Below are 19569 nucleotides of genomic sequence, written 5' to 3'. Positions count from 1 at the left end.
AAAAAGACATTTAGTATTTCGGACTTTAGTCTGTCATCCTCTGTTTCAGTACCATTTTGGTCACGGAGTGTCTGGACATTTTGTTTTGATCCACCTACCGCTTTCACATAAGACCAAAATTTCTTAGGATTTTCTGCCAAGTCAGTACATAGAACTTTACTTTCGAATTCATTGAACGCCTCTCGCATAGCCCTCCTCACGCTACATTTCGCTTCGCGTAATTTTTGTTTGTCTGCAAGGCTTTGGCTATGTTTATGTTTGCTGTGAAGTTCCCTTTGCTTCCGCAGCAGTTTTCTAACTTGGTTGTTGTACCACAGAGGGAGGGAGGGAGGGAGGGAGGGAGGGAGAGAGAGGGGGAGAGAGAGAGAGAGAGGGGGAGAGAGAGAGAGAGAGAGAGAGAGAGAGAGAGAGAGAGAGAGAGAGAGAGAGAGAGAGAGAGATATTTCGGGTTTAGCATCGTAGAAGCTCGGATTAGGCAGCATTTGTGTGAAGTGATTTACGGAAATCGAGGAAAACTTATATCTGAAATGGCCAGATGGGGATTGCAAACTCCATCCTCCCAAATACCATTTCAGTGTAGAAGCCAATGTGTCACCTCCCTTGGTGTGAAAGAGAGGGGGGAGGCAAACAGAGGAAAATCTGAGAATGTGGAAGGGATGGTTGACGCATGCGGTGGAGGATAAAACAGACACAGAGGAAATGCAGAACAAGCAGTTTAAGTGATTACTACTACTAGCACCACCACCACCACCACCACCACCACCACCACCACCACCACATTAAGAATGCGCAAGACATTTTTTCGGATGCACATTCATTTGTAACAATATATTCCAGTTCTGTGATTGGTGCAACATTGTAACAGATAAAACCCAAGCATGTGAATTACGAAGAACACAACCACGATTTTCGTAACATTTTTCTCTTTCCTACATTAGGTACGCAGATATATTTACAGATATTGTCTTTTCTCTATCCTTAAAACCTCTAACATGTTCTCTCTCCCCTCTTTTTCTCCTCTAGTCTTGATAAAATGGACTTCCAGCGTAATGCCAAAGACTACGTTCTCATGTTCAAGCCCCAATTCACAGCAATTATTATATTCCTGTAAATATGGCCAGTCAAGCAGTAATGCCTTCTTTTCTTTCTCCTTAAATAAAGTGTGTTAAATGAAAAATTTGTGTTTGGGAGTATTCTGCAAAAATGTTTCTCCAATCCACTGCAGTAGTAACTTTGTGTGTCAACAGAGGTCAATACTGCAGTCACTTACAAAATGGCCAACATCAATGTTCATACAGCTCTGCGATAAAATTCTTGGTAATAGAAGGTGAAAAGCTCGTTCACATTCGTGAAAGAATGGTTTGTGGCTGTAACAAAGCTGAAGAACAATCATCATTGGCTGACGAAACACAGAGCAGCAGGCTGGTGACTGCTGCGACTCCACACAACATTCAGCGAGTCTACAGCATCATTCGCCATGACTGCCTGATGACTGCACATGATTTGTGTCACATTACCCCCCCCCCCCCCCCCCTCTCAACAAAGGCAGTGTGACGACGATTACTCAACAGCTGGGATACTCAAAGGTTTGTGCAACCTGGGTACCAATGCAAGACCACACACCAGTCATCATACCACTGAAGAGATTGTGAAAATTGAATGGGAAGCCTTGCCTCATCCCCCATACTGCCCTAACGTGGCACTATCAGATGTCCATCTGTATGAGCTTCTAAATGTTCATCAAGGGATTCACTGCAACAACGTCTGTGTGAAGTGGCTCCAGAAGCAGGATAATGCACTTTACCACATTGGAATAAATTTCCTTGTTAAAAGATGGAGCTAAACTGAGAAAATGGATGATGTTGAAAAGTCATAAATTAATCATAAACATTGTGGTTTTGAACCTGTATAGTTGCATTTGGGGAAAAGGAGGAGGAGGAGGAGGAGGAGGAGGAGGAGGAGGATGAGGCAGCATTTCTTTTTGACTTACTCTGATAACCCCAGTGTATCAAGACCACTCACTAATACACAAATGACAATGAAAGTTGAGAATTTAGAACATATTACTTGTTGTTGTGGTCTTCAGTCCTGAGACTGGTTTGATGCAGCTCTCCATGCTACTCTATCCTGTGCAAGCTCCTTCATCTCCCAATGTACTGCAGCCTACATCCTTCTGAATCTGCTTAGTGTATTCATCTCTTGGTCTCCCTCTACGATTTTTACCCTGCCACGCTTCCGTCCAATACTAAATTGGTGATCCCTTGATGCCTCAGAACATGTCCTACCAACCGATCTCTTCTTCTAGTCAAGTTGTGCCACAAACTCCTCTTCCTTCTCCCCAATCCTATTCAGTACCTCCTCATTAGTTATGTGATCTACCCATCTAATCTTCAGCATTCTTCTGTAGCACATTTCGAAAGCTTCTATTCTCTTCTTGTCTAAACTATTTATCGTCCATGCTTCACTTCCATACATGGCTACACTCCATACAAATACTTTCAGAAACGACTTCCTGACACTTAAATCAATACTGGATGTTAACAAATTTCTCTTCTTCAGAAACGCTTTCCTTGCCATTGCCAGCCTACATTTTATATCCTCTCTACTTCGACCATCATCAGTTATTTTGCTCCCCAAATAGCAAAACTCCTTTACTACTTTAAGTGTCTCATTCCCTAATCTAATTCCCTCAGAATCACCCGATTTAATTTGACTACATTCCATTATCCTCGTTTTGCTTTTGTTGATGTTCATCTTATATCCTCCTTTCAATTACTTAAGGATTTAAACATGGATAAATTTCTAGGTTCCAGTTGTTCTTAGTGATATTAGAAACACTGAAAAGCCTCTGCTTTCACAAAAGTGCAACTTGTGGTCTACTTTATATAATGGTTGGTTTATAGAATAAGCAATTTAAAATAATGAAGATAGACAAGGTGGAATGGTTGCAACGAGGCTACCAATTTTGCCACTGGCTACATTTTAAAATTTTGGGCAACTACTTGACCTTCAATCTGTTTATGGTTAATTTTGCAAATGCAATAAAAAACGGAGTGCTCAAATTCGATTACAATGTTCTTCTTGTAAATGAATGTGCATTTACACACCATGCATTCCAACTCTCCACCTTCACTTCTGCCATTTCTCCAACAATATAGCAAGTGCTCTGTCTCTATTGGAAACAGCTATACAGAATCAAAAATTGTGACAGTGAGAATTACAATACTGGACAAAGGATAACAATGAAATACCAAAAATATAACAGGCAAACAGTAAGAGAAGGTAACAATCACAGACAGATAACAAAATAAGGTAAGGCAAATACTGTAAAAGAAGGTCAAAAAGCCAGTTTAGTGAACTGAAGAAGACAACACTACTTACGGCAGCAACCTCTTTAAAAGAGTTTGGCAAAGAACATGGCATGTAGGTCGTCTTGCTCAAAAGGAAAAAAAATCAGCTGCCTTGTTCACGTAGAATTCCATCTGTGCGTATTACTACTTGCTTCTGTATCTCATGGCATACTACCCGCGAGTCTCAATTAAAATTTTCAGACTGAGAGATGTGACAGAGCTGTACAAAATCAAATAAAAATTGCAGGAAAATTATACAAGGGACGTCAAGGGTGTGAGAGAGGTTTATTGGAGGAATAGAGCATGAAACTGCTTGGAAGTATGCTACAAATTTTCAAAATAATCAGAAGCAAGATGCCCCACCTCCCTCACCACCCAGGCGTCAATACATTTCAAGGGTGTAAGGAGGTTTATTGGAGGAATGGAGCACGAAACTCTGACTTTTTAAAATCATATCCCGAGACGAGATCATCTCTCACTGATACCCTTTTCACATATCCACTATATCCTTGTAAAACCATACGAATATATCACATTATCACTGTATATCAAAGTTCTTACTCCTGCAATCATTCCTCTACTAAAACCTGCCTCAAGCATCCACACACCACTACTTCCTTCAATCTTATCCTTGGTAAATTCTACATCATCAGAGATAGAGCAACACTTGAAACCACTCATGATGTTTCCCATGTAATTTGACTCAAGAGATCTGAAAATTTGCTACACCACATGTGCAATTTGTATCCTCCTTGAACACAGGGTACAGAAACTGCTCTCCAACATATCCTTGCATCATCCATGACCTTTATTAATACTGGAACAGATGGACTGTCTCTCTTAGACACAGGCAGATTTTGTTTTCAAAATATTTGTGAGAGTATATGGTTTATGAATAAGCCATTCACTGTAGCTTTCACTTAATGTTCCCACAGGTCTCTACCTGTTTCATCATTCCTCTTTGTTAGCCATTTGTTTGTTGACACGGCAAGAAATGTACTCTGGGTCTCAGACCCAGTTTGTTTACATTAGCTTTTTCTACTTTTGCACTTGTTACTTTATCTGCCTGAAAATGGCTAGGCAGCACACACTGAATGAGGAGACAACTGAAGAACTGTTATTTGAATGTGATAATGACGATTCGGACATAAATCACAATTTAGTTCCTGAAAGTGATCATGACACATGAAAGTGATATGAGCGATGAACAGCTGGACAGTGAAGATGGCACCATGATTCCTGTCAGAAATGTGAGTACACTTACAAATCAACAATCAAGATTCTCTATCAACTAGTGTGGTTGGTTCCAGTCCCTATTCCACGGAATCATCACCCAGCGATTTGTTGAGAGACAGACAAAGTAAATCCTGAAAAATGTTCCCGATGAAAATGTCCGTACTAAATCTCGCAATATAATTACACATTTACCTGGTGGCAGTGTAGAAGCCAGATATGCTAACACCATTGCCAAGGCCTGGAAACAGTGCATTAACGACAATTTGCTCGATTTGATAATAGAAAGCACAAATACTTACATGGATCACATAAAATCTCTTTTTAAAGGTTGACCCAAATACTGAAAAAAAGATGAGTTCAAGGTATTTTTTGAGAATTTTGTACATTTCTGGCATTCTTCACAGAGGCAAAATGAATGTGGAAGAATTTTGGGACACTTGTGGCACAGGGACAGGAATCTTCCTTTCCCACAGGTCATTGTGAAGGTTCCATTTTCTTTTGAGATGTGTTAGGTCAGACAATAGTCACACAAGACAGAAACACAGAAAGAGTGATAATTTGGCCCCTGTATGTGGTGTTATGGAGGGATTCACAAAAATCAGAAATCATTAATCAAGATGTGACTACCTTACAGTCAATGAATTATTGTTAACTTTTTGGGGACATTGTCCTTTCAGAATGCTCATTCCTTCAAAATCTGGAAAGTATGGGATCAAAATATTTATCACAACAGATGTAAAAGGACACTATGTAGAGAATTTAGAAGTATATGTGGGACAACAACCTTCAGGTTTGTTCCCAATGAGTAACACAGCTGATGATGTGTTCAGACTTTTAGAGCCAGTGAAGAGAACAAGAAGGAATATTACCCTTGATAACTGGTTCATAAGCTACACTCTTGCTAGAAAACTTTTGACATTTTGTAATCTTACACTTGTTGAAACACTGCACGAAAATAAAAGAGAAATCCTTTAGAATTCTTTCTTCCATGAAAAGAGAAATCCATTCACCCAAATTTGGATTTAATGACAATTTCACATTGGTGTCACATGTGCTGAAGAAAAATAAATGTGTAATTTTAGCATCATTAATGCAAACAAACAATAAAATCAGTGAAGAAACAGGTAATGTGAGTGGATGTAGTTGATGCCATGTGTTCAGAATATAATGAAGAAAGGCAAACAAGACAATGGCCATAGTCCATGTCTTATGCCATTGTGAACATTGCACTGTATACTACAAATGCATTTATACTAGCAAACACAAGACTGGATATATCAAGAGGGCTATTTCTCAAGCAACTGGGTTTGGAATGGATAAAAGCACACATGGGACAGAGCTAACAAAAAGACTCTCTTGGGGAACATTTGCCAACTGGCAGCGTGGGTATCTGGAATTACCCATGAGAAGGTTGTACCAGAAAGCAAATGAGGTGGTTGTTATAAACGCAAAGACAATACAACAAAATATTTTTGTGTAAGTTGTGTAAAGTGGCTCCGTCTGTCCCATTCGGTTATGTTATGTGAAGACTATGTAGAAAATACAGATCAGTAAACATGTATATCAAAAGAAGTGACAACCATTTTTTGTTAGCTTGTACTATGTACTGAAATTGATAAACAGTACTTTTGGGACTGCAGCTGAAAATTTAAGCCTTGCTTATTCCAGAAATCCTTCCTGCCTGTCTGTTGTAAGGGTTAATCCACCTACGTTTCCAGTTTACTTCTTAACTGTATTATGCATTGCACTCATTTTTTTCCTCTTTACCTCACATTAACTCTCAATCCACCCCTTTTATCACCTCTAAACTGAAGTTAAAACAGTTCTAATTAATGTACTATTTTTGACCTACTATCCTTTTTTCTGACACTTTCTCTCTCCTCTTTTGCATAATATGTACATCTGTCTTAACCTAGGATTTCAGCACCTTGCCTTCTTTTTTCAATCCATCCAAACCACTCCCTCTTTGCTCCCTGAAAACGAATACAGAAGCTCCAAATGCTAGGATTAGTGCTTTCTGTTTTAAATATTTCCATCAGTAGTACTAGGAACTTCACCTCCTGAAGGTAATTACCGGACAGCCACTCTACTTGTCTTGCAATTTTAAGTATTCTCAACTAAATTTTCCTTTGCTAGAATTAATACTAATCTTATACGTTTTTACACTGCTAAATAAAAATAATGGTAGCTGCTTCAATAACTTTTGATTTTCAGTACATGAGAAAAATGTTAAGAAACTGGTGGATTGTCTTGTGACCTGCCTTCACCCAGAATTTTATGTAAAAAAGAAACTACTGCATATAGCAACTAACCTATCTTATGATACATGATACATGCTCCCCCCCCCCCCCCCCCCACACACACACACACACGGAGGGAGAGATGGGAAAGAAGGTTTTTTTTTGGGGGGGGGGGGGGGGCAGCAGGAAAGAAAGGTGTTTATAGAGACTATTTTCACAGCTCCCAAATAATGCTTACCTGGATTGAAAAGAATTACAGATCTCAAGCAGCCAAGTTCTGTTTTATCCATTTTCATTTCTCTCATCTTTGCCACCAATTCTGTCAAAACACGGTCAAATATTGTGCCCACTCCCGCTTGATGGGCAGAATTTCGATGCACTGTGAGTCCAGTGGCAAGTACTATACCATCTTTAACATCTACAGATCGATGTGAGAATGCTGCAATTAGCAGCTCATTCCAACCTGTAACAAAATAATTTCAAACTAAAAACAATGAATACATTTGTTAAACTGGCCAAAAATGTATACATGTCTTAATATAAAATAAATCAACATGAAGATGGAAATGTATGACAATTTTTCATTCTTACATTTATTTTGCCCTCTAATAATTATGTTTTTCTCCCTCATATACATATACTGACTCCAATTTGTCTCATTCATATAATATTTTCTGTTAAATATTCCAGTAGAACAGGCAATTTTTAAGTATCTCATCTTATTTAATGATCCACTTGATCTTTATTACCACATGCAAATAACAAATCCTCACAGCAGTCTTCACCTATTTTATCTTTTTCAGCCCACAGTTGAATGACTTGGATGTCCAATTAGTAAAACCGAAACATGACACTGAACTCTAGTTTGGTATTACTTTATATGAATTTATGACTAATTAGGACCAACACATGCTGAAGCATACAAAATGACAAAATCATAAGCAATTATTATGGGCTGAGGAAATAAGAGCTTTAACTCCGGCTTTCACTTATTGCACTGTCTTTTTTTTAATCACAAAAAATAACACAGCATGTGGAAATACATGTGTATAAACAATGACACAATTAAATGAAAGTACGTATGATGATAAACAATTTAAACACAATAGAAAGAAACATATTTTTCAGCAGAAATTTAGTTCTTAGTAATGCAACGGAAAATCCCAGCTGGAATGCCGTTGACGGTATGAGGGAAGTCAACCACTCACTAAGATTAGGAGTTTTACACCCAATGGCTTTACTGGAACTAGAAATGGAGCACTTGTTTCAACAAAAAAGGACATAGAAGTTTCTATGGTGTAGTTCCTTTGAGGGAGATCTCTAAGAATAAAGAGTTTTCTCATTATAAATGAGAGAGGAAATAGCTGAGGAAGTTTAAAGTAGTACTGTTGGACGCTGCTCATGGAAGCGTCTAAAACCGACAAGCATTGTTAAGTACCCTAAGTGATCATACACTTGCGATATATTATGTTAAAAAGGCTTTGACGAAGATACTACTTGCATTTTATGGCTAACGATTGCAAATAAATTACTAGTTGTAAATTTTATAAATGATAATTGACCATTTGCAAAATGTCCAAATACTTTAGTCTGTTAATTTTAAGTCTATGAACCAGCTTATAAGCAGCAATTTATAAAATAAAATTAAGTTTCCTTCTACTAAAAATGTATGAGTTTAGTCTTTCTTGGAATAAGAAATAATAAAAAAAGCAATTATCAGACACGTAAACTATTAACTCATATGAGGGTAGGTGTAACTACACCTATCAAACAGTGTTTGTCAAGATGATGATCTCTAGGTGAAAAATGGTAAAGAAAATTATCTACGTGAGAAAAAAATCAAACATAAACCTTATTCTGAGAAATACATAAATGGTAACACAAAAGCATGATATATAGTTCAAACTTGGGTCAGGATCGGGAAAACAAATTTTTTGCTTATATGTACTCTGTGCAACATATATTCTGCACAGAGTAATTATCAACCATAACAAGGCTCAATGAAGTACAGTTAACTCGTGGAAATGCTTCCCATATTATGATCTACTTATAACCTGTTTTAGTCCATAGGCCTTTAAATAACGGTACCGTAAATAAAAAAAAAATTAATATCAGTTTTCTCTGCAAAAATGAACACTGATTCACTTCCAATCATTCTGTTGCAGTCTTTCTTATTAAATGCAACCGGTATTATGGAAACTATCCATCTGTATTCATAAACAAAGAGCAATGTTTCATAAAGCATATGTAAAAACTGAAATAAAAATTTCAACTATATAATCATCTAGCACTCTTAATGATACATCAGCGGGGGCAGTCACTAGAAGATTTGATACCACTCTAACTACATACTTTTGGTTCCCCCACCGAGACCCCCCCCCCCCCCCCCCCCCCATTTTCACTGATGGTATAACACATTAATAACTGTTGCTAACTATGTAAAGCTTATTTACCAACTGATGCATGGACTGAAATCCTTTCATTATAAATTTATTACAAACATATTTAGAGACTCAGTAGGACAAGAAAGAAAAATGATGCTTACCATGTGAATTAAAATGAATTTACAAAAGCAATTCTTGAACTTTATAATTCAATATGCTCTATATGCTCAACTCTCATGCTTTTTATTTGTCTCTGTCAACACAGAAGAAACAGTAAAAACTAAGCTGCTGCTAAGAATGAAACATATGTCCATCTCCCATTCCAAAGTTTCTCCAACTTTTAGATAATATCTGAGTGTCCACTAATAACATAAATAAAGAGAAGCCTAGCAGAAGAATATGTATGCCATATTGTAAATACCTCATTTCTGGAGTATTTATTTTCCAATGATGTGCTGGCATTATATCTGGGCAATTAAAACCACTTTTATGTCACCACCGTAATTTCACACTGACCTACTGTCATCTTGAGATATACAGATTAGGTCACTGTTTGTCAACTTGATGGCAGTCAGAAACTTACTAGGGGTTTCATAAACTACTGTATCTAACTTCATGACAGCACGGGAATATTTTACTTGCTACACACATGTATGGAAGGAAACATTATCTTACTGATAAGAGAATTAATGAGGATTGTTATCTATAATAAGGAAAACACTGCCATGAAAATGGCTGCTAAGCTTACAATAGCATATAGCCAATGAAAATGACAGAAATTGTGGTGACTGAGTTGTTATTGGCAAGGTCTGATTAACTCGGTGAAAGCAAAGAAACAACTTCAGACATCCAATGAGAAGAAACACTTGTATTGTCCACATGAAAATTGTAATATGGCCGAACAACTGCACTTATATTAACAATCAACATAACAAGGGAAGCACACAATCCGAACGTACTCGTTCCAACTGTGAAGGTTCTGTAATTGTGCAGTCATACTTTTATGTAGAAAACAGATAAGCACCTATTACATTCCTCCAGACTTACTTTGTTGCATGAAGTCAATCTATTGTTACCATAACAATTATAAAAGGGGTACTTTGAAGGAGGGAATCCTAACACTGACCAAACTGAGGATATTATGTGCCTTTAATTCTGATAGGTAACAATAAAACAGTTTTTAAATGAATCTACTGACATAAAGAGCAACAGGAAACAAAAGTTAAGTTTACATTTTCATGTAGATTGAGAAAGTAAATATGTGTGTGTGTGTGTTTAAAATTAAAATTCTGTCTTCATTAAAAGTGGCCTTATGAAACATCTGTCTACAGTGAATCAATGTACTGTAAAAATTTGAATCTCTAACATGAAGATATCACTATTAACTTCCTGTAGTGGTGGAATTCTGATTCACAGATTCATAACATGTTAATATCACTGAATCTTCTCCTTCTTTGCTTCAAGCAAGTGTTTAAACTGAAATGCTTGCAATATTGTTCTAATTCCTACTAACAATGCTATCTCAGAATTTACAGTGCAGCACTATGAGGAATATGTATTTTAATGAAAATGCAGTTTATCAAGCTGACCCCCCCCCCCCCCCCCCATCCTCGTTCAGCCTTTAGTAATAGTGTCATGGTGTCGCATTATGAGAAATGAGCATTATAATTTAACTTGAAATCTGTTATGTTTTGGTACTATTAAATGTAATTGTAAAGTTTCAATGATCACCTTCAAAAATAAAGTTATGTAATTAATTTTTTGTTTGTTTGTAGGTACATGTTTGTAGGCATGGTAAACATTGAAATCTTTGTGCCACAGAACCACAGCAATCCACTAAGAAATTGGAGATAGGCTACTACATCTTGCTTTGGCTCCTCTAATGATATGCAACAGTACTGTGGCATGGGGATTTCAGTGTGTATAATGGCTGCAGACATTTACCTGCAAAACAAACTTTATTATAATAATTAAAACTTGATGACTATCCCTTGTATATGACCAGATTTCACAACTTGAAGACCTGTCAAGAATTTTATTTAAATAATTTGAATTCATTAACGACTTTTAAAATGCGCTTCAAATACTGCAGGTCTTGTGTATTGAACACTTTTAGTAATATCACTGTAATTCACAAAAAATGGAAGCTAGTGTGACTTTTGGCAGTGTTAATTTTTCCTCTGTTATAACCAGCCAACAAACACTCTAACATCAGTAGAAATATGACCACAAACAATATGATATTTACTCTCTAGCAGGGCTAATTATTTTTAGGGTTTATTACCTAAACAACTAAAATCAATCTTCTTTTTATTTTCTATTCACACTGAACTTAGGAGTAAAATGGAGGAAACCTCAGTAACTGGTTTGTGTGTAGCATCACTTAATCATTTAGCTTCAGGAGACCATCTAAATTCTTGAAATGTTAAGGTAGGACAGCTTGTGAGAACTAAAGACAGTGTCAAAAACCTTTATGTACGAACACTGCCATATTACACATGAACATGCTTAAAATAAATGAATAACCATAACAACTGTAAGAGATGGGCATGTTTAGATAATTGTGAACTTCGGAACACAATCAAAATAATGCATCATATTTACTAATCACATGAAGATTTTGACAAACCTCTTTGATACACACATTACATTAAAAAATCAATGGTAATAACCTCCCCCCCACCCCCTACGCCATTTCCAAAGGACACCGGACCTGATGGACATCAGGATATCATAAAGATTCTAACTTATATGTGTGTCCTAGGAACTCTACTGGATATATCTGTGGAAGCAAAAATCATCAGTCACCCATTTGCAATGACTAAATGTGCTGCTATAAAAATAGAGCTCTCACCTGCTCTGAGGAGGAGAACCTGGTCCTCCAGAGGTAGGGATGTGAAGTGCGGGATGTGTTTAGCCCACTCCACCAGCTGAAACAGTTGCTTGTTGGTAGCTTGGCAGATATTGGCAGCCTGGCAAATGTTATTCATTGTACTCTGCAACATTATGTTACAGTTATGTGCTTGAGAATATTCGTATGGTATCTACTCCCAGAGTATATGCTGTTTATGTTACACAACACCTATGCAACTTACAGAAATCAAGATCTCAGTAGTCAGCAAAACTAAATAATGCAGTAAGATTAAATCAAATAGATACATAAGATAACAAGACTATACTCAAAAGCAGTGAAAATTGCACTGTGCTAGGAACATCCTAAATTCTCATTAAAAAAATATTTAACCCACAGACAGGATTTCTTTTTCCTTTTATTCTATTCTTCCATAAGAGTTAAAAGAATGAAATTCCACTTCTGAAAGACAAATGATGTTTACACTGCCTTATTCAGCACACAGCACTTACAGATTGTCACTACAGGTGAGCATTGCCCGTTATTTACACTCAAATTTAATCGTAAACCATATGTATACACTGTGTCTAACATATATCGTGCCACAGCCGTTATTACTGTATTTGCATAAATCAGATGTGAATACTTGAACTTAATCTTTAAAAAAATACAATATGTAGGATGGTATAGCTACATTATTAATTATTGGCAACTATCTGAAAAATAAAGAAAAATAATGTTTATAAAAATAAAATGAAGCAACTTCCCAACCAAGTAAGAAAATTACCTCATATTCCACTTGGTTTTCTGCTTTGCACTCCACTCGTTTTTCAGCTTCGAGAATGCGTTCAACAGGCATGTCTGTATGCAGGCTGCTTGTTGATTCAACTTCATTCTGATCACGTTCCTTTGTTCGCTGCCTTTCCTCCTAACCAAATAAGGCATTATTAATATTAGAGTGCAATGTAGGCAATTTAGCTATCTACAAGGGCTTCACATTAACAACAACTTTATTAAGCATTAAACATTTTCCCAACTATGCCGTCTTTAGATATCTGAAGACTAAATGATAACCAAGGACAAGATATTGCAAAATTGTATCATATAAGAATCAGGCTTCAGAGATTCTGTGTGAAAAAAGTGAAAATACTGAACTAACTCAAGTACAACATGTTCATATCAGAAACAATAACTCACTCTGACTGCAGTTTGAGATACATACACCAAATATTTTTTAAAAATCAGAACATAGCAAAAATATATGTTCAGGGTGTGCAGGGTGTATGCATAGGTAAGGAAAAAAAATTCCCGGATCTCCCGGTTAAAAATACACTTTCTCCTGGGTGAAAATACAATTTTTCTGTGTTAAGCAACAATATACTTTCCCTTGGAACCATAAACCTTTATCAATCTGTCGATTAGGAAACGAACCCTAGGGAAAAAAAAGTGTCTCTTGGAAAGATCTTTGATGTGCAGCAACATGTATGCTGCATATTTTCGTATTACTTAAGTATATAGTCGAATTCCACCAAACAAAGAACATTAGTTTCCGAAGTATTGAAATCGAGATTGCGGTGTGCTTTTGAAAGCCAATCATAACTCATGTCACGTGATCTCGCCAGCCGATGATAGCAGATTTTCGCCATGTTCACATGGGACTTCCAAAACCAGATTTTGTAAAGCGATTTCCCAATACTGCATTGGGTGGTCATGGAAACACTTTAAAATCGATTTTGGCATTCCGCTTCTGGTTGCCGGTTTTCGAATTCTGCAACCGATTTTTGCTCCCTTGTAAACGCAGCCGGTATTTAAATGTGCTTGGGCTGTCAGGTTTCGTCTTGTTTTTAAAATTTTCAGCTAATACTTTTTTAAAGCTGTTTCCGAAATTCGGTTTTCGTCTTTTGGAAGATGTGTCGCAAGTAAACGTAGTGATTCAGACCACAGGATACGTGATGCAATCAGCCTATAGCAACATCACTGTTAAGTAGCACAAACACACAAATAGGAAAAGTTAATGGTTTAAATTAATCTACACAGTGTTGCTACAAGAAAAGCTAAGCTTTCGCAAACAATATTTGACTTTTATGCATGTGTTACACTTCAATAAATCACACAAATGTGCCAGTAAAATTTTAAGCAATGACATAAATGTCTGGTCTTCTGATCTTGAAATTCTTCTAAGTGGCTGGCCCTCAAAGTGTTTAGCTTTAGATGAGACTCAAAGCCGCTGTCATTTAAGAAATTCAAAGCAAGTTCGCCCACACAACATAATTCACGTTCTGTAAAATGAAATGTACTTTGAAAGTAACACTTTTCAAACCACCAATCGCAATATTTTCCCGTGACTTGTCAGAATTCTTTCCAGCAGTTGTCAGAGAGTGCTAGAAATCAGTGTTACTGTGCAAGTGTAGCTACGATGATGAAGGTAGCCCGTGTGTTCATACACATAAAGCATTAAGAGATCTTACATTACATCATAAACGATACAGGCCATCAGAGGGTACTCTAAGAGCATCGGAATTTCGTAAACCATACGAAAATGGATGATTTGGCTTAAAGGGGACATTCGTATTTCCAGATTTACAAAGAAGTAGGCCCCAACCTGATATTAAACCTTTGAGTGTTGTTTTCGGGATGCAAATTTTATTGGAGTATCAGTACTGTTATTATTTTATGTTGCAAGGCAATTAATGCCTGACTGCCAAAAACCTGGAAACAAAATGAAATCACAAAACTGAAACTAATAACATATTTTAGCTTTTCGTAGTTATGTGAATGCAAAGGCTCCCGACCACAGAAATACGTTTTGTTTTCATTTGGCTTGAGAGTTGTAAATGAAGAGGAAACAGCAAAATCACCAAACGTAAACATGATTCACATGGAGACTACTACCCACCCCACAACTCTGACTGCTCTGCAGCTAGGGTGCACCAGAAAATTTTTTCTGGTTAGCATCTGGCTGTTTGTTGCTATTGCAGATACAGCTAAGAACCTCACTTCTAGCAGTCACAAGTGGGAGAAGGTACTGCTCGTATGTGACACTACTTCGCATGTGCATAAGCCAGCAGGTAACTGCTCAAACGAACATAATGTAAACTTGTGACGTCACGCTCATCGAAAGATGTTTTTTGTTATGAAATATTTTAATGGCAGTAATTTCATCAAACAGACAAACAAGAGTCCTACCATGACAAAGATACACAACAGGGAGAATATTGGACACCCATGAAGTATCTTAATGATGTGACAATCAGTCTTGAAAAGATAAAGCTAATTTTTTTGCTTAGTATTTAAATATTTCACAGTAAACTGGACATCATGTTGGGGGACATATTGGGTTTGACAAACTATCTACTAAATATGTTCTGGACAGGTGATTTTCTGTGGGATGGATGAAAGGAGTGAAGATTGGAAAGGAGAATAACTACAGAACATAATAAAGCTGTTAGAATAGTTTTGAAGAGACTCAGCATAATTGCAGATAAATCACATGTAAACTGTAGGGAAGGGTTACCAAAGATGATACGATACCTTTGGTTTTTGAATATGAAGAAAATATAAATGTTGAATAAGTTAGAGGTTTTCTGTCTCCCTCACATGACTTTCCTATATCTATGCCACTCTTCCCAGTGCTCACGTCTACATTACTGAGGACCATCATGTTATTTATTTACAATTGAAACCAAACAGCAATCAGTAGCATTTACTTCAGGAATGAGATATTGTTTTGTGTAATGTGTCAATAACTTGTACAACATTATTTGTAGTGACAAAGTACACTACCTTTTATCCCCATTTGTAGTCTAGAAAATATATTGAGGACATACCACATGGTATTCAATACATACACAAATTTTCATAGATACTAAAAGGCATATTTTTATGTACAAAAACACAAAAATGTTCATGCTTTGCAACTGGACTTTTTGGGGGAGGCCTGTGTCTTACATATCTTGTGTTGATGAATGATGATAATAATAATAATAATAATAATAATAATTAATCAACACACGAATCTTCTAGAAGGGAATAAATCTAGGTTTTGTTGTTGACAATGCAATATGAATTATAGCTGTAATCTGCCCATGAAGGTATATATAATTTAAACAGGCAAGGAGTATTCATTTTGAAACACGATGCATTATATCGTCATGGTACACCATCGGATGTTGGCGATTTTGGAATTCTACGAGTGTTACTGTAACTATTCTGAAAATGTCACAGCATTTAAAAATATGAGTTGACTAAGGAGGAGGAGGAGAAGAAGAAGAAGAACAGTAAGCAGTCACAGTCATCTGCCCGGTCAGATGTGGCCTGCCAAGACTTCCTCTCCTGTGCAAACCTCTTCCTCAACTGCTTATTGGATATATTCCAATCTTGGTCTTTCCCTACAGTTTTTATCCTCTACAGTACCTTCTGGAAGTTATTCCCTGAGAACTGAAAACTTGTCCTGTCCTCTTGTCCCTTCTTTCAATATTTTGCAAATATTTCTGTCCTCACTGATTCTACAGAAAACTTCCTCATTTCTTATCTCAGCAGTCTATCTAATTTTAGGCATCCTTCTGTAGCACTATATCTCAATCACATTGATTCTCTTCTTCTCATGTACTTTTCTCACAATCCACGATTCACTTCCATACTATGCTGTTCTCCAGACGTCTATTCTCAGAAATTTCTTTGTCAACTTATGGGTGATGTTTGATACTAGTAGACTCCTTTTGGCCACGAATGCCCTCTTTGCCTGTGCTAATCTGGTTTTTATGGACTCCTTGCTTCTTCATCAACTTTGTCGCCCCAATTTTGATGTAAATTTTATCACTAATCTCATTTCTTCTAGTTGTCATTACTTTCGTCTTTCTTTGATTTACTCCCAATCCAGTACTGTCCCATTTTCATAGAGGATAACAACGACATGAGCAAATCTTGTTGTTGATGTTGTTTAACCCCAAATTTTAATCCCAATCCTGAACCTATCTTTTACTTCCATCATTACCTCTTCACTGTACAGACTGAACAGTAGGGGAGAAAGGTTGCAACCTTATTTTATATCCTTTCAATCTAAGCACTTTTTTCTTGGTCTTCTTATTGTTCCCTTCTGGTTCTGGAATATATTGTATATTACTTGTCTTTCCTTATAGTTTTCTCCCATTTTCCTCATACCTTCAACCATCTTGCACCATTTTACATTGCTGAGTGATTCTTACTGGTCAAGAAACCTATGAACATGTCTAGACTTTTTGTTAAAAGTCTTGCTTTCATCGTCAACTGCATCAGTGCTGCCTGTGTGCTGTCTTTAACTTTACTAAAGCCAAACTGATCAGACCTGATCTGGGATGTATGAACTAACAAGGTCATTGTGCAACAGTTTCCACAGTTATTTGCCTTTGCTATCTCTGGTCTCATATATTCTATACACTTAACTTGAATAGCCATCTGACTCCCACCTCTTCCAATGGTTTCAGAAATTCTGAAAGGGTGTTATCTATGCCTTCTGCAGTATTTGATCGCAACTCTTCTAAAGTTCTGTTAAACTTTTAACTGTTATAATGGATCACTTATGTCATCCATATCAACTCACAATTCTCCACCTATCACATCATCAGTTAGTATCTCCACCTCATCAAGGCTTTCAATGCACTCTTGTACTTTTCCAGCTGTCCACACTTTCTCTTCTGCATTTAACAGTGGAATTCCAATGGCACTCTTAATGTTGACTGCTTTAGTTTTAATTTCACTGAAGGTTGTTTTGACATTTCCATACACTAAATCTGTTCTGAAGACCATTACTCTTTCTATTTCTTCACATTTTCCTGTAGATATTTCACCTTGGCTTCCCAGAACTCCCTATGTATTTCATTCAGCAGCAACTTATATTTCTGTATTCCTGTCTTTTTCATGAACATTTCTGTACTTCTTTTTTGTCAACCAACTGAAGTATTCCTTCTGTTGTCCAAACTTTCTTTGTAATTGCTTTTCTTGGCCCTATATTTGCATGTCAATCATTTGCGATAACCCCTTTTAGAGATGTCCAGTCCTTTTCAACTGAACTACCTACTGTAGTGTGCATTATAACAGTATCTATAGCCTTAGAGAATATAAACTGAAAATAATCATTCCTTAGTATTTCAGCGTCCCACTTCTTTCCATGTTGATTATGACTGGTAATTTCCTCAAACTTCAAGCTACTCTTCATCATTACTACATTGTGGTCTGATTCAGTATCCGCTCCTGGGTACACCTTACAACCCAATATCTAATTTCAGAGTCTCTGTCTGGCCATGATGTAATCTAGTGCATATCTTTCAATGCTCCCATGCCATCACCAAATATACCTTCTCCTCTTGCAATTTCTGAACAGTGAATTCACTATTATCAGTTGAAGTTTACGGCAAAACTCTACTAGCCTTTCTCATCTCTCATTTCAACTATCAACCCCATACTCTCCCGAGGTCTGTCTTATATTCCTTCTCCTACAACCACATTCGAGTCACCCATGATCCACATATGATCAGTAACTAATAATGTAAACGTGACACTTTTGATTTCTTTGGTGTTGGAGTAATATATTTTAATATTGTTCATTCCCCACACTCACTTTGCATATTGAATAAGAAGAGCATATGTTATGAGCTATTTGAAATGCACGAACTTTCCCTAACATCAAATCAATTTTATAGTCACTGTCTTACTTACCAATATAAAAACATTTATTTTGCTGATAACGTTAACTGATAGGTAGCAAAGCCACGATGCGATTTTATGCTCTTCAAAGAATTTACAGAAATGTAAAGGAAATGGGATTTATGATTTGGTTATCATCTTGAAAGTAACTTACCTGAACTGCCTCTCTCTTCATTCCCATAGCGAGGCATTTTTGATATCTACAATACTGGCACCTGTTACGTTGGCGTTTGTCTATTATGCAGTTTTTGTCTTCCCGACATGCATATGACAAGTCTTTTCTCACTGTGCGTTTAAAAAATCCTTTACAACCCTCACAGCTGTTAAATTTAAAGATAATATCAGTACACCAAAAAGAAGGACAATGAATATGTGAAAGCAGTGGCACTATAACACTCTTCATTTGTTACTATCACTGTTCTCTCAAGATATATTTTGAATAAGAAAGACTGTACCTGTAAACACCATAATGCTTTCCACTCGCTCTATCTCCACAAATAGAACAAAGGTGTTTGGAGCCACTGAGTGGATGATTTGGTGGATACTGTGAAGATGAACCTTTTGCCTGGTTGCTTGAGTTGTTCAACAGGCTACTGTGTCCAATTGTAAATGAACTGAAAGTAACAACGAAAAGGTTAACCATGCATCAGAAAAGAACAAGAATGCTGTACAATGGAAAACAAAAATTCACCATAAACAGGAGACGGATGAAGAGAAAAGATAAGGTGAAATTAATATTATTATTATTATTCACATATGGGCTCAATAGGACCATGCGAGTATAATCATCAATGTCGCGTTTCATGGTTGGTCGTCCTTTGTGTCCA

The 19569-nt window shown here is 36.8% G+C and overlaps 1 protein-coding gene across 5 annotated transcripts in view; it reads right to left on the bottom strand.

The window, feature by feature from the left end:
• The window catches only part of LOC124799225 (retinoic acid receptor RXR), a 137786-nt gene that overhangs the window by 7407 nt on the left and 110810 nt on the right, over positions 1-19569 (bottom strand). For 4 of the 5 annotated variants that reach the window (XM_047262763.1, XM_047262761.1, XM_047262760.1 and 1 more), the window contains 5 exons: positions 19198-19356; positions 18897-19062; positions 12849-12989; positions 12065-12206; positions 7065-7289 (listed from right to left, as the gene is read on the bottom strand). In XM_047262763.1, coding sequence (XP_047118719.1) covers positions 7065-7289; positions 12065-12206; positions 12849-12989; positions 18897-19062; positions 19198-19356 — 833 coding nt within the window. The remainder of the gene's footprint in view (positions 1-7064; positions 7290-12064; positions 12207-12848; positions 12990-18896; positions 19063-19197; positions 19357-19569) is intronic. The other variant, XM_047262762.1, reaches the window with a different exon arrangement.

This window comes from Schistocerca piceifrons, chromosome 5 (genome assembly GCF_021461385.2).
Source record: "Schistocerca piceifrons isolate TAMUIC-IGC-003096 chromosome 5, iqSchPice1.1, whole genome shotgun sequence".
In the NCBI taxonomy this organism is placed as follows: Eukaryota; Metazoa; Arthropoda; class Insecta; order Orthoptera; family Acrididae; genus Schistocerca; species Schistocerca piceifrons.
The sequence above is the reverse complement of the archived record's forward strand: the minus strand, read 5'-3'. Positions and strand labels throughout refer to the sequence as shown.